Source organism: Leucopleurus acutus (assembly GCF_964270905.1).
Source record: "Leucopleurus acutus genome assembly, chromosome: 20".
NCBI classification, from domain to species: domain Eukaryota; kingdom Metazoa; phylum Chordata; class Mammalia; order Artiodactyla; family Delphinidae; genus Leucopleurus; species Leucopleurus acutus.
Genome location: NC_139162.1, coordinates 15,721,256 through 15,746,870, shown reverse-complemented (window position 1 = coordinate 15,746,870; position 25,615 = coordinate 15,721,256). Strand labels below are relative to the sequence as shown.

General features: G+C 45.2%; 1 protein-coding gene across 2 annotated transcripts in view; it reads left to right on the top strand.

Moving 5' to 3' along the window:
• The window catches only part of ZFHX3 (zinc finger homeobox 3), a 245,478-nt gene that overhangs the window by 180,150 nt on the left and 39,713 nt on the right, over positions 1 to 25,615 (top strand). For both annotated transcript variants that reach the window (XM_082862485.1, XM_082862484.1), the window contains one exon: positions 11,961 to 12,068. In XM_082862485.1, coding sequence (XP_082718611.1) covers positions 11,961 to 12,068 — 108 coding nt within the window. The remainder of the gene's footprint in view (positions 1 to 11,960; positions 12,069 to 25,615) is intronic.

Here is a 25,615-nt window from a genome sequence, read left to right as displayed (position 1 = left end):
TTTTTTTTTTTTTTTTAAATTTATTTATTTTTGGCTGTGTTGGGTCTTCGTTGCTGCACACGGGCTTTCTCTAGTTGCGGCGAGTGGGGGCGACTCTTCGTTGTGGTGCGCGGGCTTCTCACTGCGGTGGCTTCTCTTGTTGCAGAGCACCGGCTCTAGGCGCATGGGCTTCAGTAGTTGTGGCACGTGGGCTCAGTAGTTGTGGCTCGTGGGCTCTAGAGCGCAGGCTCAGTAGTTGTGGCGCATGGGCTTAGTTGTTACACGGTCTGAGGGCTTCTTCCTGGACCAGGGCTCGAACCCGTGTCCCCTACATTGGCAGGCGGATTCTTAACCAGTGCACCACCAGGGATGCCCTCTTCCTCCTTTTTATGTTTAAAGATGTTGCTCCGTAAGTGAGGAATCATTCACTTTCTCTTGCTAATCATTGGACGATCTAATCTTTAATATTGCGTTGCATTTTAGCTACTTTTCATTCACACCTTTGGCTTATTTGACTGCTTTTCTTGCTGTAAATAGTGGCCTTACAAAATGAAGCAAAAAATTTTGCTTGGTGAGGGTTCCTTTTCCTTATTTGCTCTACTTAGGGTCCATATTCACTTAGAAAAAATTGTCCACTTTTGAAAGTTTGAGGTGGATTCTAACTTAAGGATTTCCCTGTGAGAGGTTTCTGGTACTTTCCTCAGTTGCAGTGTGCACACAGAAGAACTTAAACCTCCAAAGTTGTTTCTTTAAAATGTAAACGTGGGCTACAAACTTGTATATCTCCCTTATTCCTGCCTGTCCGAAGAACCAACTCTTTGTCACAGAATCGCGCTTTCTGCCCAGGTCCTTGATGACTTTCTCATTTCATGGCAACATTTTCTTTCTCTTTGGTTTCACGTTTTAGTTGTTGACAAATGTTCCCACCATTAAAGAGAATGGGTGTGAGTCTAGAATTTAAGTTCTTTGTTTGCCTTGATTGTGACTGTGTTTTTTTTGGTTTTTTTTTTTGCCTTGAGATCTACTGCAGGATAAACTTGGGGGTGTGTAATGCATGCTTTGCTTTTCAAAGGATACCAGGCTGTTCTTAGATCTAAGAAACACCTTATGGGAGGAAAAGCTGAATAGATGCTTACAGGGTCTTGAGGCCGAGACTAAAATACAGTTGGCAGCTCTGGCAGATTTGAGGATGGGCGGCTGTAGCTGAAATCGCTGTGAGAGGGCAGGTGTGCTGGCGGGGAGGGGTGGCATCATTTTGTTAAACAGTAGAAAAGGACCATTTCATTGTACAGGATCCAGATTTTTAATATTCAACCATTGGCATGACTGTGGAAGTTTCTAAAAAGGAGGAAGAAGATCCAAGAATTTTCTTTCTCCCTTTGGGCACAAAAGAGCTATATAAGGTGCATGTTAAAAATGACCACAGTTTAGCAATTCCATCTGCTTTTTCTACCATTAATGTAGGAAAGCTCTTGAACACAAGCCTTTGGATTTTCTCTTTACCTCGGCGTCCTGCTTCACTTTCTCTGCGGTTTCCTAGGAAGTGTCAACTAAAACACGTCGCTCCCGCTGCCCGCATTCGGGGGCTTGGTGGCTCTGGGCGCTGGCCCAGTTTCTGGCTCTCCGCGAGAGGGTGCGTCCTTCGGTGTCTTGGGTGTGACTGTAAATGCTCGAGTCAGAGGCAGGTTCTTCGCCGCTTGTACCAGGTGGTGAACATGAACACGTGGTAGTCACCTGAGGACTCCCCAGCGTGCTTGGAGGTGTAATACTGTTCTGGGCCACCACCAGGTTCACGTGCGTTTCTAGCGCTGCATTCTGGGATGTGTGAGGCTGTTAACATTTGCGGTGACCTTTGTGTGGCTTGCGTCTGGCCAAGGGAGGGCAGGGTTAGCCAGTGCTTTTCTGGGTACAGCATTGCCTGAAGTCAGCCTGATGTCTGTTTCCCAGCTTTGGTTTGGAAAGTGTAAGCCTTTGTTTGTGCTTTGTTTTTATGAATCAGCTGGTTTTACCAGCTGTGCGTATAAGTGGCCTGTGATCATGCAGAATGAAGCTCATTGACAGCCAGCCCCTCACACTGCGGCCCGTGGATGGGAGTAGACTAATATTTCTGCATGCATCCTGTGCTGCACAGGGCAAAGCTCTTTTCTTAATAGGCTAGAGACCCTTTGGACGGTGTGGCCATCAGTGAGGCCACAGAGGGGCTAGAAACTCGAGTCCCTCATTTGTGTGTCATGTGACTCAAACCCCTGGTGTCATGATTTTATCTTTCTCAGTTGAGTGCTAATCATTTGGCGAAATGTCTACCTGCTACAGAATGTTTACCTGTTTCTCTTTCAGTTTGCTTTTTTGCATGTCCTGTCCCCAAATATTCCATCTCTCCCTTCGGTGCTGTCGTATCATGTCTCCCCCGCATTGTGACACCTCGGGTCTGCACGGCCACCCCCTACCCCCCTCCTTGCTATCATTCCCGTATAGATTGCGTCCATCAGCATTGGCGTTCCCGTTACCAGAGCCCTCCCACAAGGTTTCACTTATACCCATTAGGTTCTAATCACCATCATCGAATATCACTTCTGGTACATCCTGTTCATTTCCCATACACCTTCATTTGTATATAGATGCTTAAGTACACTTATAGGCCTGCCTTGACTTTTTTTTTTCATCTATGTATTTCCAACATTTTCCAAGTAAAAATAAATAAATTAGGGAACACATCATAGATTTTGTTTTGTTTTGTCTTGCCTTAAGCATAAGATCTCTCTCTGACAAGCCCAGTCAGTTTTGACTCAGAAGGTGATACCAGCCTTCTTTAATGGAAACTGTTAATTTTTTAAATTTACACTTTTTCTATCACTCGTGTGTGTTTGTCTCTCTTGTCTTCTCCCCTCTGACCATGGAAGCCTGGAAGTGTTTATTTCAAACCGGGGGTTACTGAAAGATGGATGCTTGTAGGGACTGCTCAGTCCTCACACCTGGAATGTTAAAAAGCTTTCAGGCAGATCTGTTGGGTTGAAAAATGTCCCTTTCTGTAGAGGAGGGGGGACGAGGGGGGAAGCGGTACCCCACCAGAGAGGCTTCCCTTCGTCACCCCCATGTGGTCATGACCCCCCAGTTCTGACTGTACATCCAGACACCTTAGATGATGCTTTCAAATCCACAAAGCGGTTTATTCTGATGAGCAAACTTAAGAGGCCATTCTTCCTCTATCAAGACTCTCCTTCTGCTTGCCCTGGCTTTTTCGCCTTTGCCCATCAAATATTCTGCCGTTAAGACGCCACCATTTACTTTCTGCCGTCTTCCATTCTCTTGTCAGTAGCACACTGAGTTAGAATCAGTACTTTTCTCCATGACTTTGTTTTTAACGGATGAGGGAGTGGGGAACCACCCTTCTTGGTTTCAAGGACCTTCTATTTTGCTCGCCTCTTCTTTCCAGAACATTCCAGTTTGCTGTGAGGTTAAACTGTGCAAAATACTGTTTGAAAGAAAGGAGAAAAAGAGAAAAGGACTTGTCAAAATGCATTTGTTAGATCACGTTTTAAATGAAGTACAATTGAAGGTAGTTTTTGTCCAAAGAAAGGAAAAACCCCTGCAAATCCGCTGAGCTCCCAGAGAGCGCACCTCCTTTGTCGTCGCCCTGACATTGAAGTGTAATTTTTCATGGTTATTTGGACTGGAAAATGGGGGGGAAGGGGAGAGATGGGCCTGCGATTATTTCCCATAAATGACAACACAATCACATCACGCTCTGCTACAAACATGCTCGGGGAATTTGCCTTTTTTACATTTCATGTGTGGAAGTAGCAGCAGCAGTCACGGCTTTGTAGAAATCCAAGGGAATTAATCCCCGCTGAACCCAGTGTTCTTCAGATTCTTGGGACATAGCTGGATTTCTGGTTTAGTGTGGATTCCGAAACCATTTCAGGGCTTGGGTTTGTATTTTACAAACTGGAACTCCCATCTTTCAGTTATTTAAAAAAAAAAAAAAAAAAAATCTTCCCGGGAATAGCCACCAGGCGAGTCAGCGACATATTTCGTTCCGTTGTGCTTTGTCACCGCACATTGGCTTTCATCCTTTCTGCACTTCTGCAGGGGGCAACCCAGGTGCTTTTGCTGAGAACACAGATAAATGGAACCGTTTGCAATACCGGCTCTAGGTGTTTCCTCCCTTTTTCTCCTCTCGTGACCCCACCCACCCCCTTAATTCTAGCGCGGTTTTGACAAGCTGTTCAAATGACCCAGTGGCTTTGCCCGGAAGAGGAGAAACGGCACACAGGAGGACAGCTCAGAGCGGGGCGGTTTTCTCCGGGAGGCCCAGGCGGGCTGTGGACCCGCAGAGCGCTCTCTGGTGCCCACGCTCACGGCAGAGGTGAGCTGAGCGGCAGGCGGATGCAGAGGCTCTCCCAGGCGTGCCTCCTGGTCCGCTCTTTCTCCGGCAGGGCTGCGCACACCGGCTGCAGCTTCCCAGGCCCCCTCAGGCTGCACAAGCCCCATTTTTCTTGTTTCTATCAACAGTGGCAAGATCTTCAAATATACAAAAGCATAAATGTTCTCTATTCTCCAGTTAGTCATTTTAATAATACCCGGCCTTGCCTTCAGAGTGTTGATTCTTTTAGCCTGGCGCCAAAGCCAGGGGCAGTGGGGTGGGGGCGGGAGGGAGGGGCAGGGCGGGCGCGAGGGGCTGCTTCCCGCCCCCGCCCCCTCCCCCCCCCCCCCCACTTTCCTGGCTTTGCACCGTGTGCCTGCAGAGCCTTCGCCCCGGCCCCGTGCCAGCGAGGCTGGCGGGCCTCCACCGCCTCGCACGCTCTGTCCAGAAACTCCAGGCATGGCGGCCCCAGGTGTATTCGGTAAATGAACACCTAGTGGTGAAAAGAATTCTTGTGGTAAAATGATCACTGAAGGGATCCACGTGAGAAAAGAACATGTCAGTGGAGGGTGGGAGTGGGTCTGATCTTTTCCAAGTCCCCTGTTCCTCTCCCGCTCACACCCTCTTGCCTCTCAGAGGACTGAAATTCTTTATACATGACATCTTCAAGAGGGCAGTTATGTTTCAAACAACTGGTTAGCACTTTGGTCACATTAAAAAAAAAAAAAAAAACAAACAGACATCCCCTGGGGTGAGGAGATCCCTGTGGGGCTACCAGGCTAACTTCACTCCAGCTGGTGGGGAAGCGTCCCCAGCAAGATGGCCTGGCCTGGTGGAGAGCTTAGGCGGGTGAGGAAGTGGGAAACGCCGGAGACGAGGGCGACCTGGAGGGGGAGACCCACCTCTGCCTGTCCCGTGCTCTGTGCCCCAGACCTGTGGGAGGGTTTGGAGAGGCCGGGCAGGCGGGAGTGCAGGAGGTCAGAGTGCCTGTCATCCACCTGGAGAGCATACTTTTCACCAAATGCCTTGGACTCCGTTAGTGCACTGGAGTTCTGATGTCTGCTGGGGAAGAAATGGCATCTCATCCTGAGAAGGTAGGAAAATATTACACTTCTGATGCACAAAGCAGTGCCCCAGCCTTGGAGCCCCTGCCTGCCCCACCTTCCTGCCCTCATCCTTCACCCCTGCAAGGATTCCTGCCGGGACTGTGAGAGTCGTATCTCATAGTGTTCCGCTCACCAGTGTTGACTTGGATCCTGGGCCCTTCATGTTGTGATTTGACTATTTCTTCAATTAATCTATACCCTGTTAAGATGTAGGAAGCGGAATGGGCAGTGTTTGCCAGCAATTAAAAATAATATTCAGAGGATTACCCATAAAGGACTCCCAGGGAGGTGTATAAGTTCCCTGTTCTATGTGCATGGTGAGAACACGCAGTCACCTCCACTAAGATGCTAAGTCTAAGGACTGGTGTGTTAAAAGAACAGTTTGCATTTGTGGTAGGCAAAAAGTACCTTGATTTAAGGGAGAATTGCTGGGGCTGTGGTAGTGTCACTCAGAAAACCTAATGGCTCGAAGCTACGTCTCAGGCAGTTTCCAGCCACGTCATCGGGGCTGGAAAGACACCGTGGAGCAAAACTGCGGCATTAACATGTGAGAAAGTGTGTTTGAGAATGTTGCGGCGTAGATTATTGCGTCCTGAGTCTGGGAGTCACTGTGTGTTTGCGGTATAGCCCAGAGCACATGGAGTGTCACCTACTGATAGGACCTGCAGTCACCATTCAGTGAGACCACACTTGCCAAAGTGTCACGAGGGAGACCAGCACAGTTAGCGGCCCACCCCTGTGGGTGTGGCCACATGCACATTCACCTCTCCCTCTGTGACCTGGAGAGGGAAGGAGCACTAGGGTGACGAGCTGGGGGCAGCAGAGCCGTCTTTCTGTCACCATGGCAGATCACATCCTGTTACAAGTTACTCTTGTAGCAGAATTCTAAGGCACTGGATCTTATTCAAAACAAGTGATCTAGACCTTAGCTGTCATCTTTCATATTGTAGGATTTGATTTGACCTCTATTTGCAAAGTAAAGCATACATACTTTGTAGAAGTACGTCCAGCCATTAGAGGTTTCCTGTGGATAACAAGAGGCCAAGAGGGTTGGACAAGCTGGACTGTTCGGCCTTCGTTCTCCAGTTGTTACGGTCAGCACTGCAAGAGGACAGCCGATGTAGGCCAAGGTGTCCTACAGTGAGTCTCTAGTTACAGGAACAAGGAAACAAGACACGGTCGTGGAATCCCTCCGCCACCACCATGGAGGCTCCTGAAAAGTAGCCGCCACCCTCCGTGTCCCTGCTGGTCAGAGTGTGCTGGGCCTTTCCCGCCCACTTCGCGGTTGTCCTTGGTTAATTAGGTTGAAAATGGGGAAAGGAAGGGCTTTAACCCTATCTTCAAAGTAAGCAGATTGGTTATTTTGTTTTTCAAAGAAGAAGTCCGATACACAATTAAAACTTGTTTCTGGTAAACCTCATTCCAGGAAAGATGAGCTTTTAACAAAAGGCTTTTGACAGCTGCAGGCTATTTCATTTTTTTTAATGCCGAATGAAAAATCAATACATTTTTCTGGGTTATACATATTCAGAACAGGCCTGATATTTCCATTATAATGGAAAGTGGGTGTCTGTGCACATCTCGCCTGTCAGAGCTGCACTGCCGCATTTTCCAAGCCACTGCTAAATATTTCAAACCTGATTTGATTGTGGTTCATGACAGCTAATGTTTCTCAGCTCTTGAGCCTGCCGACAGGCAAACGCACTTTAGCTTACCGCCCCCCGCCCTCAAACATTGCTCCCCGCAAAGAAAAGGGAAAGAACAATTTCATTCTTCAGGGATCCCAGACTGGCGTATTATTTAAGTAACGCGGTCGCCTGAGCCCTGGGTATGGACACCCTGGTTCTTAGGAGAATTTCCAAATTTCTGCCCTCGAAGCCCAGTGGGGGGCTTTGCCAGGTGTGGGGGAAGGTTTAACTTAGTCCACATTATCCCGTTAAGAGTTAGGAACAGTTAGGACTAATCTCAGTCATTGATGGACTCCCCCTTCCTTCACGTCTATAAGTGACTTGTAAAGTACGCCCAGCGGACACGGACCTCAGCCCTAGTTATTTGGTGAACAGTATCCTTTTTTAGCAACTGGCGCGTGTTTTTCTGGGTGACGCACTCGGAGCGTGCGCGGTGGTGGCGGCTGCTGACTTTGCACTGATGCCACCTCTGTTTTTGCTTCTGCCTCGTGCTCCTTCCACAGACCAATTTCCAGGTTGTTCATAAAATCATTGCAAATCCCCATGGGGTTGCCAGTTGGCACACACACCTCCTTCCGGAGCCGACGTCACCACAAATTGGGAAGTCATGCAGTCACCTTCACCAACGTGCTAAGTGTAAGGTATGTTAAGAGAACAGTTTGCGTTTGGGGTAAGCAAAACCACCTTGACTGAAGGGAAATTTTCTGGAGCTGTGGTATCATCACCCCCAAAACCTAAGCTGTCCTAGGAACCCTTCCCTTTTAGAATTGTATTATCTGCTGAAATTCTTACACCTGAGGGCTCTGCCCTTAACCGGGAGACACGAGCGAGTGCTAGTGAGCGCTGTATGGGAGAAGCAGTTGTAAAAAAAGAGGTGGTGATGGAAATAGATTTTTTAAAGGCCTTCAGCCGGTCTTTTACATGGAAGTTGAAGGCAGAAGGGACACCAGACTTCACAATTATTCAAGATGTGCTTCTATTTCCCTAACCCTTTACCATGAAAATAAAGCCCAACAGGAGGGGTGCCCGAGTTTGAGGGCTCCTGTGGGGTGTAGCCACGAAGCAGGAGTCTGCGGTGGGGGTGGTGTGAGGCGCCTCATCTGGAGTGTCCTGAAGAACAGACCTTCGGCCGGAGAGGTGCGGGCTCTGCTGCTTCCTGCTAGAACCGGCCGGGCGTGGGGAGCAGAGATGACCTCCTCACCCCAGCCCTGGCTGCGCCCCTGAGAACGCATTCCTGGTGTGTTCCGGTTGGGTTCTGAAATAGTGTTCAATTCTTTGGGGAGAAGAGGGTTTTGATTTTTTTTTTTTTTTTTTTTTTTGGCCTTAAAAATGGCACAGTGGCTGTTGTCTGTCTTGGGGAAGGGAAGTAACTTTGTCTTCTGAGGGAAAAACAGGATCTTCCAGATAAAACCGGATTGTCGTCCATCAGGTCTTCACTTCTTCCCACCATCTGTCAGTAGCTGATATTATAGGGGGAAAAAACCCCCAGACTTCTGTAATGACCCCAGCCAGTTGCCACTGACTTCACGGGGGGAGAAAATGCATTCTGTGGTCCCCTCTGCTCTGTGCTCTGTGAGCGCGTGGGTATCAAATCTACATTCCTAAAGGGGACGTGGGCCACCTAACCAGCCGCGGGAGCTCAGAGTGTTTCAGAGCTGGACGCCATCCTGCCCCTGGTTCCCACGTGTTCTGGCGTGGGGAGACTCAGGCCCTGCCCGTGGGTGCCCAAGGCCCTGGTCTTAGTGAGGTTACAGGAGGCTTTGGGGACCAATAAAACATACCCCACCTACAGAGCACTGTGGGCCCAAGCTGTCCAGACGAATTCATAGTTTATATCTCTGTTTTTGAATCGTATCTCTACCTTTATTGGTACTCAGAGCTCACAGTTTTCTGGTTACTGTCAGCCTGGGCTTTCATCCATTTTAAAGAGTTATTTTTTTCCTCTTGCTGTTGATGATGATGGTATCAAGACAGATGGTGTAACTGCTTATGAATGTCCTATTTTACTTCCCCGGGACCAGACAGTTCACTTGAAGACGTGTATTATTTCCACATGCTCAGGTTAGGCGGCCCAGACGGTGTCTGCCTCCTGCAGCTAGCTGCCCTTCCAGGCCTCGCCATGCAGAGGGCGACACCTGTAGGTCACGTGCGGAACTGCAGGGGAGCACCTGCTTGGCTGAAGGGGACCTGGTTTTCTAGCTGGGGGCGAGGACACTGATCTGCTTGTGAAGGAAGCTGGCTTGTCCAGGAGTTTCTCGATCATTTCTTCTTCCACCAGGCATGTAACAGCTTTTTGGTGTTTAATATATCAGAAATGATAATATTAAATCTAAAAACTTAAAGAGGACTTTATTTTTAAATCTTTAAGAAAAAAAGGAGAAAAAGAGAGAAGCAAAAGAAGTTCCGGAGTCAGCCTCTATCCTCTGCCCTCTCACTGGAGCTCAGCTGCCTTCACTTTTCTGCTTATAGCAGGGCAGGGAGGGAAGAAAGCAAAGACCCAACTAGGCTCATAGAACGAGGGCTCTGGGAATAGTCACAAAGGGCCATGCGGTTTCCTTGCTCATTGCATGAATCATATGCTCATTCTTCAGTCTCTGTCTCTGGATAGATTTGTTCAGGAAGGTTCAAAGAACTGAGGTCAGTGCCAGAATGACCATGAGTTCTTAACTCTCTGCTTGGGTGGCTACAGCCCACATAATACGTAGGAGAGAGGCACTGGCCTTGGAGCTAGCCTCCCAGTGGGTAAGTTTTTTCCGTCCTCTGCAGAGCAGCGCCCTCAGACACTGCTCATCACATCAGGGTGTTCCCTATCTTGTAGGTGTCAGACTCTCCATCTAGGGTGATAATGTGTGTGTGTCCTGGAGAGGAGGGCCCGTTGAATCATCTCTTTGTATAATCACGTTTGATTAATGTATGGATACATACAGATATTTTGTATCATAGGATATATTGGGGCAGTTGAGTATGTTTTAAGAGACCTAGCTGCTTTGGGTAGACTCAATTTGATATTGATTGACTGAATGCTGGTATAACCTTTCAGAGATGGATTTTGTAATTACAGTGTTGAATAGTTTTATCCAAAGCCTAAAAATGTGCATTGAACATCCCGCCTGGACATAATTAAGACGGTACATATAGCATATTGTGTAACTTGCTTATTATAGCTCAACTAACCCTTCGTATATATATTTTTTCTCCACTAAAGGATGTACCGTGTTAATATGGTGCTGTATATCTGACTGACTTCAAACCAGGTTGCCTGATTCTTCTCTGTTTGAACTAGGGGTGGGGAGACTTAATGTTAACTTGACTGTGCAGTGAGACAGAAAGGCAACATAGAAATTATTTGTGGAAGCCTCTTAGCTGGAGAGGAAAATAAGCAGTATTTCCTCTCACCCATGTTCCCCATGACTGCCTCATACATCCCCTCTCGGTGGTAATGAAGACATGTTTCTTAATCCCTAGTTCCGTTTTCCAGCTCTTGGTCTTTTTGGGAAGAGTTAGGAAAATCTGGGTCTACATAGATACTTTATTCCTCAAGTGTTTTATATACCCTCTGAGGTCAGTTTACTTTGAACTCTTTTTACTTCCTTTGTGAGATGAAATTTAGAAATTTTCTGGAGGGTCGGAGGGTATTACACCTTGAAATGTTGAAAAGTAGAGTTGGGGCTAGAGGGACCTAGGGTGATGTTGGAATAATTCCAAGTTCATGGACCTAGATTGGACCGTCACCTCTGGTCCCGTGGATCTGGTCTAGCGCTGGCCTCGGGTGACAGACGTGGGTGGCTGGTTTCAGTGTCTCTACACTCAGGAAGTTGTGCTCTTCGAAGTCTCCTAATAATTTAATCATCAACCCACCTTGGTTTGCCTGCCTTATTCATTCATTTAGCCCATTCTTAATGAATGTTTTAGATAATGATCCAGAGGGCCAGGAGATCAAGGGAGAAATGTCTCACTTCCTTTCCCTCAGCATCCAGAGAATCTTATCCTCTTCATTCCCACTCCGGCAAGCAAGTGGCATTTTACGTCGTGAGTAACCTAATGTTGGAAATGACCATTCTTCTCCCTTCACTAAAGCACTGTGTGTTGAGCTGGAGAGAATTTCCTTGGTTCGTTTTAAGCCAGTGGTGGGTAAAGCATGGAGTGACTTCAAAGGGAGGTATATGATTCTGATGTAAACTTTTTTCCCTTTCTCTACAAATCTGGCTTCTCGCCACTGATGCCTGGCGTGCCCACAGATGTTTGTTTTCTAGACCTCTTCACATTGATGAAATCATATCGCTGATACCCTGTGACTCTTCAGAATATGAGTGACTGTAACAACCTCCCGCCACGGTCTGGCAGGTGCACAGGCACCGAGAGGCCTTATGAGGGGTCAAAGGTTGGGTCTAGTCTAGTTCAATGGCAGTTCGCAGTGTGGTAGGAGCTAGGCAAGAAGCAAACCTCTGCTCCTTCTTTGCGTTTGCAAGTGGAAAAGACTTGCATGCGATTTCAGGTAATCAGATGGAGTTATTTCCTCAACAGGATTGGCTTTTCAATGAGAAAAGCTCAAATGGGGCATTCAGAACCCATCTGGAAATACCTAGTTTCTGCACATCTAGAGCAAGTTGTGGTCTCACGCCAACGAGTGGGGAAGGAAAGCCCCCGCCGCTTACCCAGACCTCGCATGTCCGTAGTGCGGTCGGCCTCTCAGGGGCCACTGGGAGGGGAGGCAGCATTGGCTGCCTGTGTTTTGTGGTTGGTACTTCTTTGCAGTAGGAGGCAAGAGTCCTTCATCTTCTGTCTACTTTTAATCCTTGACATTTTGTTTTTCTTCTCTTTCAGAAGAAGCCATTGAAGATGTTGAAGGGCCCGGTGAAGCGGCTGCTGATCCCGAGGAGCTTGCTAAAGACCAGGAGAGTGGAGGCGAGAAGGACCAGAGCAAGTGGACAGGTAGACTGTGTGGCTGCCCTCCAGCCCCCGGCGTTTCTCCCCTGGTGGAGTGAGGCCAACAGGTCAGGGGGCGGCAGCATCCTTAATCCACCCAGAACAGCTGGGCTGCTTCTGTGTCGGTGGGAGATGGACTTCATTTTCGCTTTTTCTCATTAGTCACCCTCCTTCTCCTATTATGTTATATTAAGGAATTTTTAAAGTTGTTTGAAATGGCCCCCAAACCAGCTTGTTTATCGAGCGAGCATCCAGGTGTTTGGCCCTGTCCTAGGGGCTGCTGGTGTTGAGGTCACCCTTCTTTAGCACCTCCTCCCCGTTGTTGTTTTGCCCTTGATGTGATTCTTCCTCCATGGAAGGTCCAGGGCCCTGTCCCACCTGCTCCCAAGCCCCACGGAGGGGTTTGCTGTGTGGAACTGGATCAGTGTCACCCCTGAATCTCTAAGGAGTCAGCAGTGCAGGGTGGGCTTCATCCTGCCTTTGGGGGCCTGGGCAGCTCTGCGTGTTCATGGTGTCCTACCTTGGCCTCAAAGGGGAGGCAGGCGGCACAGCCAGGCAGGAGGATGTCTTACCAAAAGCAGGAGAAATTGAAGAAGTCAGGAAAGGAAGTGCTATTTCTGGAAAAGCTGGTGTTGAGAGAAGGGGCGAATGACCTTCTCGCAAGATGATAGGATTTCTGTATCAAGGGAAAGAATTGCTGAGACTGAGAAGAAAAGCTGAGGTCTTTTTTGAGGAGGAGCAAAGTCTTTTTTTTCCTAACATCTTTATTGGAGAATAATTGCTTTACGATGTTGTGTTAGTTTCTGCTGTACAACAAAGTGAATCAGTTATACGTATACATATGTTCCCATATCCCCTCCCTCTTGCGTCTCCCTCCCTCCCACCCTCCCTATCCCACCCCTCTAGGTGGTCACAGAGCGCCGAGCTGATCTCCCTGTGCTATGCGGCTGCTTCCCACTAGCTATCTGTTTTACGTTTGGTAGTGTATATATGTCAGTGCTAGCAAGGCCATTTCTGAGAAGACTTATTGGGACAGAGAAGTCTCCCAGAAACCACGACTATAATTAGAGGAAATGATATGACAAGCAACAGAAATTATTTTATTTGGTCAACCGAATTCTTACTGCCTTCCATTATTAATATTGTAATACTTTGTTGTTGTTGTTGTTGTTTGAGGAAATATTTACCTTCTGGAGTCCATACTGGTTGGGCCTTTGTTACTTTTCCAGGCATGACTGTTCTTAAATCATGTTCACTGTTGGCCTTTACTATTTATTTAAACAAGATACAGAATCTTGGAGAGAGGCCAGGGGAGAGCAATGAAAATGACTGAAGGCTGAGAAATGCTGCCTCTGAGAAGACGCTGCAAGAAATTGGGGCTGTTCAGCCTAGAAAAGAGAAATTTGAGTGTAACAGCTTCTAAGTATTGGTAGGGATCCGGCCCCGCAGGTGATGTGTCGCTGTCCTGCATTTCCTGGGCATCCTGGTAGCTGAGTGACTGACGGGCACACTGGACGAATTTTACCATCTGTGCTGCTCATGGCCCCTTTTTGAACTGGGCTCTGTGGTGTCCAGAGGCCTTTGCTTGAGCTAATACTGAGGGCCATGGTGAGCTAGCTCCCCAGGAAGATCTGGAAGGTGGGACCAGTGAGTAGGGGATGGAGGTCCACGCTCGAAGGCCGTTCAGTGTGTGGGGAGGCTTGTCCTGTGTTGCTTCGCATGGATCAGGATCCCAGACTTTGCTGTGTAATATTAAGATGGCGAGATCTAAACAGACTTTGCAGGCAGCAATGTTTAACACACATCTGCCTGGAGGAAGTGAGCTGGGGAAGAGGATTTCACAGACACGGTTTGAAGACTGAGTCACCTTCCAGGCCAATCCGTCCTTTGTTTTCACAATTTGGGTGCCTGGTTTCTTTTTCTTTTCTTTTCTTTTCTTTTCTTTCTTTATTTTTTGGCTGCTTTGGGTCTTCGTTGCTGCACGCGGGCTTTCTCTAGTTGTGGCGAGCGGGGTCTGCGCTTCGTTGTGGTGCGCGGGCTTCTCATTGCAGTGGCTTTTCTTGTTGCGGAGCACGGGCTCTAGGCATGTGGGCTTCAGTCGTTGTGGCACACGGGTTCAGTAGTTGTGACACACGGGCTTAGCTGCTCCGTGGCATGTGGGATCTTCCCGGACCAGGGCTCGAACCCGTGTTCCCTGCACTGGCAGGCGGATTCTTAACCACTGTGCCACCAGGGAAGCCCACGGGTGCCTGGTTTCTAATCCTGCCTCTGCTGTGTACTAGCTCTGTGACCTCACTGCAGGTACCTTTCCGTGCCTCAGGTTTCTCCCGTGAGATGGGAATTAAGAACAGTCTCCACTTCCATGGCATTGCTGTGAGGGTTATTTGAATGTGGGAAGCTTGGAACAGTGCCTGGCATATAGTAACTCTGTATCAGGAGGGATTTTTTGGGTTTGTTTTCAGTTTAGTTAAATAAAATGAGGAAACCTAGTGGCAGTTTCTCTTCGGGTCCTCCCATTTGAATGTAAAACTGTTGCCAGGCAGTGTTCTTGAGAAGCTGAGGGGACCAACATAGAAGGATTTCATGGGATTGTGCAGATGGCACGTGGTGTGTGTTTCCTGCATTCTGTGTGCTGAGGACACGGAGAGAACAACAAGAAGTAGCACCGTCTGCGGAGCTCTTACTGTGTGCCAGGCTCTGTGCCGGGCACTTTGTATGTGTTACTCTAATCCTTACACCAGGTTACAGCACGCTTTGTTGGGGGTGGTTCAATTAAATCTCATTCAAAGTGTTTATAATTCAGTGGGAATGTGTCCTCACAGCACTGGCAGACATGCCGGGCAGTCAGGAGACTACATGAAGACTTAAAATGAGCACCCCCAAAATCCAGCGTCTTTAATAAGGCTCCACTTTCTCATTCAGTCATTCAGGGAACATACTTAATCTTTATCTGTACGAGAGAAAGCGGGGGAATGAATAACTCAGAGATGCATCTTGCCAGTTGCACAGTAGTAAAGGGCGAGGGGAAAATTCTTCCCTGACTTCTGCAAGCGATCCTCTTTTGACCTGAAGCATAATTTTGTCTGTATTGTTTGAGTGTGTAATGACAGCCTTTATTAAGGTACTTGGGCCGATTTGATCTTGGAATGGATTTAGGTGCCAGCAACCTCTCCTGAGCTTTCTTTGGGATCCTTAGTATTTTATAAAAACTGTCTGCGTTGGTTCCATTCACTCCCTAAATTGAGCTGTTCCTATCTGATGAAATGTGTCGGGGAGTGCTTCCTCCCGGCAAATAAATAAATAGTGATTTCACAATTTGTCCTGTTGATTAGTGGCTGCTCAGGATGCAGTTAATAATATCTCAAATGGACCTGGACAATTGGCATTTTCTCAGCTATTGATTATGGACTTTGGGGTTTGGTGCAGGAATGGATAAGCTTTACTAAAATAGTTTGTGTTATTTATTTTTACATTGGAATGGGATTCCTGGTTTCCATTTATTTACTTATTTAATTATTTACTCATTCATTCATTCATTCCTAACATTTATTTTATTCTTTTTTGAAACATCTTTATTGGAGTATAATTGCTTTACAATGGTGTGTTAGTTCCTGCTGTATAACAAAGTGAATCAGCTATATGCATACATATATCCCATATCTCCTCCCTCTTGCATCTCCCTCCCACCCTCCCTATCCCACCCCTCTAGGTGGTCACAAAGCACCGAGCTGATCTCCCTGTGCTATGCAGCTGCTTCCCACTAGCTATCTGTTTTACATTTGGTAATGTATATATGTCAGTGCTCTCTCTCACTTCCTCCCAGTTTACGCTTCCCCCTCCCCGTGTCCTCAAGTCCATTCTGCATGTCTGCATCTTTATTCCTGTCCTGCCCCTCGGTTCATCAGAACCATTTTTTTTTTTAGATTCCATATATATGTGTTAGCATACGGTATTTGTTCTTCTCTTTGTGACTTCCTTCACTCTGTATGGCAGACTCTAGGTCCATCCACCTCACTACAAATAACTCAATTTCGTTTCTTTTTATGGCTGAGTAATATTCCATTGTATATATGTGCCACATCTTCTTTATCCCTTCATCTGTCGATGGACACTTAGGTTGCTTCCCATGTCCTGACTACTGTAAATAGAGCTGCAGTGAACATTGTGGTACATGACTCTTTTTGAATTATGGTTTTCTCAGGGTATGTGCCCAGTAGTGGGATTCCTGGGTCATATGGTAGTTCTATATGTAGTTTTTTAAGGAACCTTCATACCATTCTCCATAGTGACTGTATCAATTTACATTCCCACCAACAGTGTAGGAGAGTTCCCTTTTCTCCACACCCTCTCCAGCATTTCTTGTTTGTAGATTTTTTTGATGATGGCCATTCTGACCAGTGTGAGATGATATCTCATTGTAATTTTGATTTGCATTTCTCTAATGATTAATGACGTTGAGCATTCTTTCATGTGTTTGGTGGCAATCTGTATATCTTCTTTGGAGAAATGTCTATTTAGGTCTTCTGCCCATTTTTGGATTGGGTTGTTTGTTATTTTGATATTGAGCTGCATGAGCTGCTTGTAAATTTTGGACATTAATCCTTTGTCAGTTGCTTCATTTGCAAATATTTTCTCCCATTCTGAGGGTTGTCTTTTGGTCTTGTTTATGGTTTCCTTTGCTGTGCAAAAGCTTTTAAGTTTCATTAGGTTCCATTTGTTTATTTTTATTTCCATTTCTCTAGGAGGTGGGTCAAAAAGGATCTTGCTGTCATTTATGTCACAGAGTGTTCTGCCTACGTTTTCCTCTAAGAGTTTTATAGTGTCTGGCCTTACATTTAGGTCTTTAATCCATTTTGAGTTTATTTGTGTGTATGGTGTTAGGGAGTGTTCTGATTTCATTCTTTTACATATAGCTGTCCATCCATGCACCACTTATTGAAGAGGCTATCTTTTCTCCATTGTATACTCTTGCCTCCTTTATCAAAGATAAGGTGACCATATGTGCATGGGTTTATCTCTGGGCTTTCTGTCCTGTTCCATTGACCTATATTTCTGTTTTTGTGCCAGTACCATACTGTCTTGATGACTGTATCTTTGTAGTATAGTCTGAAGTCAGAGAGCCTGACTCCTTCAGCTCCGTTTTTCTTTCTCAAGATTGCTTTGGCTATTCGAGGTCTTTTGTGTTTCCATACAAATTGTGAAATTCTTTTGTTCTAGTTCTGTGAAAAATGCCATTGGTAGTTTGATAGGGATTGCATTGAATCTGTAGATTGCTTTGGGTAGTAGAGTCATTTTCACAATGTTGATTCTTCCAGTCCAAGAACATGGTATATCTCTCCATCTGTTTGTATCATCTTTAATTTCTTTCATCAGTGTCTTATAGTTTTCTGCATACAGGTCTTTTGTTTCCTTAGGTAGGTTTATTCCTAGGTATTTTATTCTTTTTGTTGAAATGGTAAATGGGAGTGTTTCCTTAATTTCTCTTTCAGATTTTTCATCAGTAGTGTATAGGAATGCAAGAGATCTCTGCATTAATTTTGTATCCTGCTACTCTACCAAATTCACTGATTAGCTCTAGTCGTTTTCTGGTAGCATCTTTAGGATTCTCCATGTTTAGTATCATGGCATCTCAAACAGTGACAGTGTGTTACTTCTTCTTTTCCGATTTGGATTCCTTTAATTTCTTTTTCTTCTCTCATTGCTGTGGCTAAAACTTCCAAAACTATGTTGAATAATAGTGGTGAGGGTGGGCAACCTTGTCTTGTTCCTGATCTTAGAGGAAATGGTTCCAGTTTTTCATCATCGAGAACGATGTTGGCTGTGGGTTTGTCATATATGGCCTTTATTATGTTGAGGTGGGTTCCCTCTACGCCTACTTTCTGGAGAGTTTTTATCATAAATGGGTGTTGAATTTTGTCGAAAGCTTTTTCTGCATCTGTTGAGATTATCATGTGGTTTTTATCTTTCAATTTGTTAATATGGTGTATCACATTGATTGATTTGCGTATATTGAAGAATCCTTGCATTCCTGGGATAAACCCCACTTAATCATGGTGTATGATCCTTTTAATGTGCTGTTGGATTCTGTTTGCTACCATTTTGTTGAGGAGTTTTGTATCTATGTTCATCAGAGATATTGGCCTGTAGTTTTCTATTTTTGTGACAGCTTTGTCTGGTTTCGGTGTCAGGGTGATGGTGGCCTCGTTGAATGAGTTTGGGAGTATACCTCCGTCTGCTATATTTTGGAAGAGTTTGAGAAGGATAGGTGTTAGCTCTTCTCTAAATGTTTGACAGAATTTGCCTGTGAAGCCATCTGGTCCTGGGCTTTTGTTTGTTGGAAGATTTTTAATCACAATTTCAATTTCAGTGCTTGTGATTGGTCTGTTTATATTTTCTATTTTTTCCTGGTTCAGTCTCAGAAAGTTGTGCTTTTCTAAGAATTTGTCAATTTCTTCCAGGTTGTCCATTTTATTGGCGTATAGTTGCTTTTAGTAATCTTTCATGATCCTTTGTTATTTCTGCAGTGTCAGTTGTTACTTCTCCTTTCTCATTTCTAATTCTATTGATTTGAGTCTTCTCCCTTTTTTTCTTGATGAGTCTGGCTAATGGTATATCCATTTTGTTTATCTTCTCAAAGAACCAGCTTTTAGTTTTATTGATCTTTGCTATTGTTTTCTTTGTTTCTATTTCATTTATTTCTGATCTGATCTTTATGATTTCTTTTGTTCTGCTAACCTTGGGTTTTATTTTGTTCTTCTTTCTCTAATTGCTTTAGGTGTAAGTTTAGGTTGTTTATTTGAGATGTTTCTTGTTTCTTGAGGTAGGATTGTATTGCTATAACCTTCCCTCTTAGAACTGCTTTTGCTGCATCCCGTAGGTTTTGGGTTGTTGTGTTTTCATTGTCATTTGTTTCTAGGTATATTTTGATTTCCTCTTTGATTTCTTCAGTGATCTCTTGGTTATTTAGTACTGTATTGTTTAGCCTCCATGTGTTTGTATTTTTTACAGTAATTTCTATCTAGTCTTACAGCGTTGTGGTCGGAAAAGATACTTGATACGATTTCAATTTCCTTAAATTTACCACGGCTTGATTTGTGACCCAAGATATGGTCTATCCTGGAGAATGTTCCATGAGCACTTGAGAAGAGAGTGTATTCTGTTGTTTTTGGATGGAATGTCCTATAAATAGCAAATAAGTTCATCTTGTCTAATGTGTCACTTAAAGCTTGTGTTTCCTTATTTATTTTCATTTTGCATGATCTGTCCATTGGTGAAAGTGGGGTGTTAAAGTCCCCTACTATGATTGTATTACTGTCAATTTTCCCTTTTATGGGCTGTTAGCATTTGCCTTATGTATTGAGGTGCTCCTATGTTGAGTGCATAAATATTTACCATTGTTATATCTTCTTCTTGGATTGATCCCTTGATCATTATTTAGTGTCCTTCTTTGTCTCTTGTAATAGTCTTTATTTCAAAGTCTGCTTTGTCTGATACGAAAACTGCTACTCCAACTTTCTTCTTGTTTCCACATGCATGGTATATCTTTTTCCATCCCCTCACTTGCAGTCTGTATGTGTCCCTAGGTCTGAAGTGGGTCTCTTGTAGACAGCATGTATACAAGTCTTGTTTTTGTATCCATTCAGCCAGTCTATGTCTTTGGGTTGGAGCATTGTAATCCATTTACATTTCAGGTAATTATCCATGTGTATGTTCCTATTACCGTTTTCTTAATTGTTTTGGGTTTGTTATTGTAGGTCCTTTCCTTCTCTTGTGTTTCCTGCCTAGAGAAGTTCCTTTAGGATTTGATATAAAGCTGGTTTGCTGGTGCTGAATTCTCTTAATTTTTGCTTGTCTGTAAATTTTTTAATTTCTCCGTTGAATCTGAATGAGATCCGTGCTGGATAGAGTAATCTTGGTTGTAGGTTTTTCCCTTTCATCACCTTAAATATGTCCTGCCACTCCCTTCTGGTTTGCTGAATTTCTGCTGAAAGATCAGCTGTTAACTTTATGGGGATTCCCTTGTATGTTACTCGCTGCTTTTCCCTTGCTGCTTTTAATATTTTTTCTTAGTATTTAGTTTTTGACAGTTTGATTAATATATGTCTTGGTGTGTTTCTCTTTGGGTTTATCCTGTATGGGACTCTCTGGACTTGACTATTTCCTTTCCCATGTTAGGGGAGTTTTCAGCTATAATGTCTTCAAATACTTTCTCAGTCCCTTTCTTTTTCTCTTCTTTTTCTGGGAGCCCTGTAATTCGAATGTTGGTGAGTTTAGTGTTGTCCCAGAGGTCTCTGAGACTGTCCTCAATTCTTTTCATTCTTTTTTCTTTATTCTGCTCCCTGGCAGTTACTTCCACCATTTTATCTTCCGGCTCACTTATCCCTTCTTCTGCCTCAGTTATTCTGCTATTGATTCCGTCTAGAGTATTTTTAATTTCAGTTATTGTGTTGTTCTTCACTGTTTGTTTGCTGTTTAGTTCTTCTAGATCCTTGTTAAATATTTCTTGTATTTCCTCCATTTTGTCCAAGATTTTGGATCATCTTTACTCTCATTACTCTGAATTCTTTTTCAGGTAGTTTGTCTATTTCATCTTCATTTATTTGGTCTTGTAGGTTTTTATCTTGCTCCTTTGTAACATATTTTTTTGTCATTTTATTTATTTTTTGATGGGTGGGGCTGTATTCCTGTTTAGTGGTTCTTTGGCCTCAGGCGTCCGGCACTGGAGTTTGTAGGCAGTTAGGTAGAGCTGGGTCTTGGTGCTGAGATGAGGACCTCTGGGAGGCCTCACTCCGATTAATATTCCCTGGGGTCTGAGGTTCTCTGTTAGTCTAGCGGTTTAGACGCGGAGCTCCCACCACAGGAGCTTGGGCCTGACCTCCAGCCTGGGAACCAAGATCCCGCAAGCTGGTCACTGGGGATTCCTCCTGTCCCCTTAGGTGTCCGTGGTCCCCCACCGGTGCCTGGTAGGTGCCCTGGTTATCCTGATTTCCTTTGTTATGTCTGTTGGCAGTGGACCCTCTTTGGGCTTCTTGTATTTAGGAGGCAGGTCTTTTACCTTGAGTGGCAGCAAGACAAGCAGGATAGTGACTTGATGCATGAGAGCATCAATCCCATGGTCAGTGGTTGGGTCCCTGCCACACGCGGGGCAGTGGGCAGAGTTCCACTGATCACAAGTTCCTTGAGATTACAGGCCTTGCCTTCAGGGAGCGTACACCTCTACTGGGTATTTCAGGAACACCCATGGTCATCAAACAGTATTACTATAGGTCAGTGCTGTGTTGATAAAAATGTTCTGCATCTACACTGTACAGTACAGCAGCCACTAGCCACACAGGGCTATTCAGTGCTTGACATGTAGCTAGCATCACTGAGGAGCTCAATTTTAAATTTTACTTAATTTCAGTGACTTTAAAGTTCAGTAGCCTGTGGCTAGCAGCTACCATATTGGCCAGTGCAGCTAGAGATACTCAGCAGGAGCAAAACCAACTTTGAAAGAATGTGTCTGCAGCTCTCATTGTACTTTCCAGTTATTACTCTGGCTACATCGAGCTGTAACTGCGTGCCAGATTGCACCTGTCCTGCCCAGCCAACGTGCCATGAATGGTCACAGATACTGATCTCCATAGCCCTTGGGTTGGCCTGCGGAGGCCAGGGGCTGCTCCAGCCAGGGGCTGCTCCAGCCAGGGGCAAGTGCAACTTCATCTGTTGATACTAATTAGCTATGGTTTTCTATGTGTGCTGCCATATGAAGAAGAGTTGGGCAGCACTGCTTTATATACGATTATTTCACTTGATTCTCACCCCCAATGCCATGAAATAGATACTGGAAGGAACCACCCCCTTGTCCCCCCTCCCGCCATTTTGTAGATAAGCGAATGGAGCCTGGGAGAGCTCGAGCGAGTTGCCAAAAGACATACGAGCAGGTTCAGCTTTGCGTACTGGCTCTTCCACATGCTCTTAGGGACAGAGCCCAAGCTCTTAGGAGTTCATTATACATCTCTCCAAGAATGGACTTTTTCAGTCTAATCACTTGATCCCATTTTCACCCCCATTCTGAGTGTAGAGAACAGCACCCTCCTAAAGTTGTGCAGTGGAAAACGGTAACACGACTGCCACCTGTATGTTCGAAACGAGTGGGACTGTCAGCCACGAACATGACTCGTAGTAAGGCAGCGTCATGCTCAGTCTGAAAGCAGGTTGGTGAAGTGGAAAGAACTCTCTATATTTGGAGTCAGGAAGCCCACCAGTTAGCCAGTGACCTTGGCCCCTGGGAGCCTTGGAACACAGACAAGTGACACCCACCAGCCGCAGCCTGGGTTCCACAGTGGGACGTGGTGGCACATGGACGAGTCCTTAGTAGACACCTCGGGTCACGTCTACTCAAGGCAAGTGTAAAGTGCTCCTGTGGGCCACCAGAGGGTGCGGAAAGGGTCTTTGATTCAAAGCCTCTTCCTTAATGCACAGCCATTTCCACCATCCAACTTTGCGGTTTTCTCTTTTAAAATGTGAAAGCGATCGCTTGTTCTCTTTTAGCAGTGTGGATTTAAAAGTGTGTGTTGTAGATTGAAGAGCCCCCAGTGTCAGCAACTGAACAATAATTAATGCAGTGATTATCCAATCAATCATTAATTGCTATAAATTAAGTGATATACAATTCATGTAATGCTTTATCACCAATAATTAGGGGAAAAAATTGAACCCTTGGCAAATAATCATAGCAAGATGGTTATTTAAATCCTGTAGCCGCCATGGTTTCCAGCCACGGAGCACTAGGCTGGGTCTAGTTAAGCTAATTTGAGGCAAGATGACCTGGGGGATATTGGGATTTTAAAAAAACAAACAAACAAAGATGGGGCAACACTCCAACTTAAAATGACAACATAATGCTTCAGAAATCCCTAACTGATGTCCATGTTTGTATTTTTGTAAAATTTTGGTTTGGAATTGTAGTTTGAGCACTGCTTTTCAAGGGGAATAGCTTGAAGGGATTTTATTTTATTAATTTTTTTTAAATCCATGATGCTCACCTAACACACAGCAATTAGTGCAGCGGAGCATCCCTGATCTGAATCTATGGAAGACTGCTATTAAAGGACGTCTTAATGGGCTGGCAAGGTCTGGGCAACTGTTAGGGAAAAGTGTGTTTATGGAAGATGGTGCTGGCAGGCATGATTTCAATCGGGTTTGACATGTTTAACATAAATGTAGAGTGTATGGCTCTTGCTGCGTATGAATAATTCCTGCAGACCCACTGCCTTTCTAATTACTGAGGTTGAAAAAAAGCAGGTCAGGAACGTCCTGGTGGAAATCTATTACCAGCCCCTCCCCCTCTTCTCCCTGTTGTTTACAGCTCTGTATAAATAGCGATGCCATTGTATGGGGAACTGAGTGCCTGAAATGTAATCTGTGGCGGAGAAAGGAAAGGGGCTGAAACAATACTTTTTTGAAAAGACTGAGTCCATAAAGACAAGACAAGGCGTGTGCTGAGAGGAAGCACTCTGCACTATGAGAAGGCAGAAGCCCAGGGCTCAGCGCCCAGTCCTGCCACTGAGATAAGCCACGCGAACTTGGTCTCTGGACCTCAGTTTCACAATCTGTCAAGTGGCAGGTTTGGACTAAATGGGTTCTTGCAGTTCTGGAACGTCTTAAAAATATGATTGGAGGAGGGACAGTTGTACAGTAGGGTAGAATCTCGGAAAACATTAATTTCTAACGTCAGAATGCTCATAGCTTGCAAGGATGTTCCTCGTCTCTGGCTGGTGGAGAGAGCGTGGGCCAGGAGCCTGGACAGAGTTCCCGTGGGCCCCCTAGCCTTCTTCCGTGAAGGTTAGATAGTACCACACGGCCTTTCTTGGTGGGGCATCAGAACACTGAAGCTCTCACCTGGTCCACTGTTACGGGGCCCCATCTCACTGAGCTGTCAGAGCCCGGTGATGAGGACATCAATCTTTGGAGACTCCCGAGGGTGTCTTTTGAGTGGCTCTCCATGTCCCCGCCCCGTTGTTTGCTGGAAACCAGGCCATTCACTGCCTCTACGAAAATCATTTTGGCCTAATTCTGTGTCCTTTCGGACTTGGTTCCATGTCTCCACCTCACCCAAAGGTAGATGTGTCTTTGCAGTAGGGTACGTGTGAGGGAATGCTGGTAGCCTGGCCTGCATGGCCCCTCTGTGGTTCCCGTTCTTGCCAATGGAATGCATTTTTGGTTTTACGTTTTCACACACAGATGGGAAGTGTGTGGCTAAGTCGGCTTTTCCAGAGTCCACTCGTTCCCTTCCCCCACCTCCACTCCCCACGCTCTTTTTGTTCCAGGCCACTTTCAGTATAACTTGGCTGCTTAAGTCACTGCAGGCAGAATTCTGTCTCACAATTGAAAACAAACCATCTGAACTATTTTTATGTTGAGAAGCAAAAACAGATACAGGGTATGGCATGTATCTGGACTTGCCCGAATTCCAGTAATTCAGCCATCTTGGCCTTGAGAATTTATATTTAAGTCATAAGAGACATAGGCACCACATCAGTTGAGCAAATATTTTTTGTGCAGATATCTAATGCAGATATGGGTTATACAAAAAAAAAGTAACTGGAACTCACTTTCTAGAAAGGATGTTATATGCAATCATATAACTATGGTAACAGTGTAATGAGAATTATCATCAAGGTGTAGATAGAGAGCAGTGAAAATGTAGATTAAGGAGCAAATTATTTTTCATCGCTGTAGAAAATAACTTATAGATTTGCATATTATTCTTCTACACGGCCATGTTAATCTTCTTGCTTTGTTTCAGTTTTAGCTTTTGTGCTGTTGGGGGAAGCACCTCTGTTATCAGAATCATGATCATGAGTCTAAAAAAAATACTATGGCGCTTTTGTTAGGCTCTCACATTCTTCCTGGGTCCAACATTATCTTTATCCAGCAGCTAGAGAACGAAAACTCATCGCACTCCCTAGGGGTCAGATCTGTGATCAAAGTGCAATGTGCCCTCTGGGTCAGGGATATATCCCCCCGATTAGAAACCTGAAGAACACATGACCTGGTAGCTTTCTCTTACTATACGAAGATTGGAGAAGACTTGAAAATCCTGTTTCTCTAGTTGTCAAACAGAATTGTCACCTCTTTATGGTCAGGGCCATGTGGCATTCATTCATTTTTGTTTTTGTTTTTTTAAAAGACTGTTTTTTTTAGAGCTGTTTTAGGTTTACAACGAACTTGAGAGGGAGGCGCAGGGATTTCCCGTATACCCTCTGCCCTGCTCCCCAGCCCCCGACACGCATAGCTCCCCCATTATCAACATCACCTACCAGGATGGTACTTTTTTTTTTTTTTAACCAGTGATGAACCTACATTGATCCATCATAATCATCCAAAGTCCACAGTTTACCTTACGATTCACTCTTGATGTACATTCTGTGGGTTTGGACAAATGTATAATGACATAGAACCATCACTATAATATCATACAGAGTATTTTTATTGCCCTAAAAATCTTCTGTGCTCTGCCTATGCATCTCTCCCCAACCCCACATTCATGCATTTTTGTAATCGCTAGC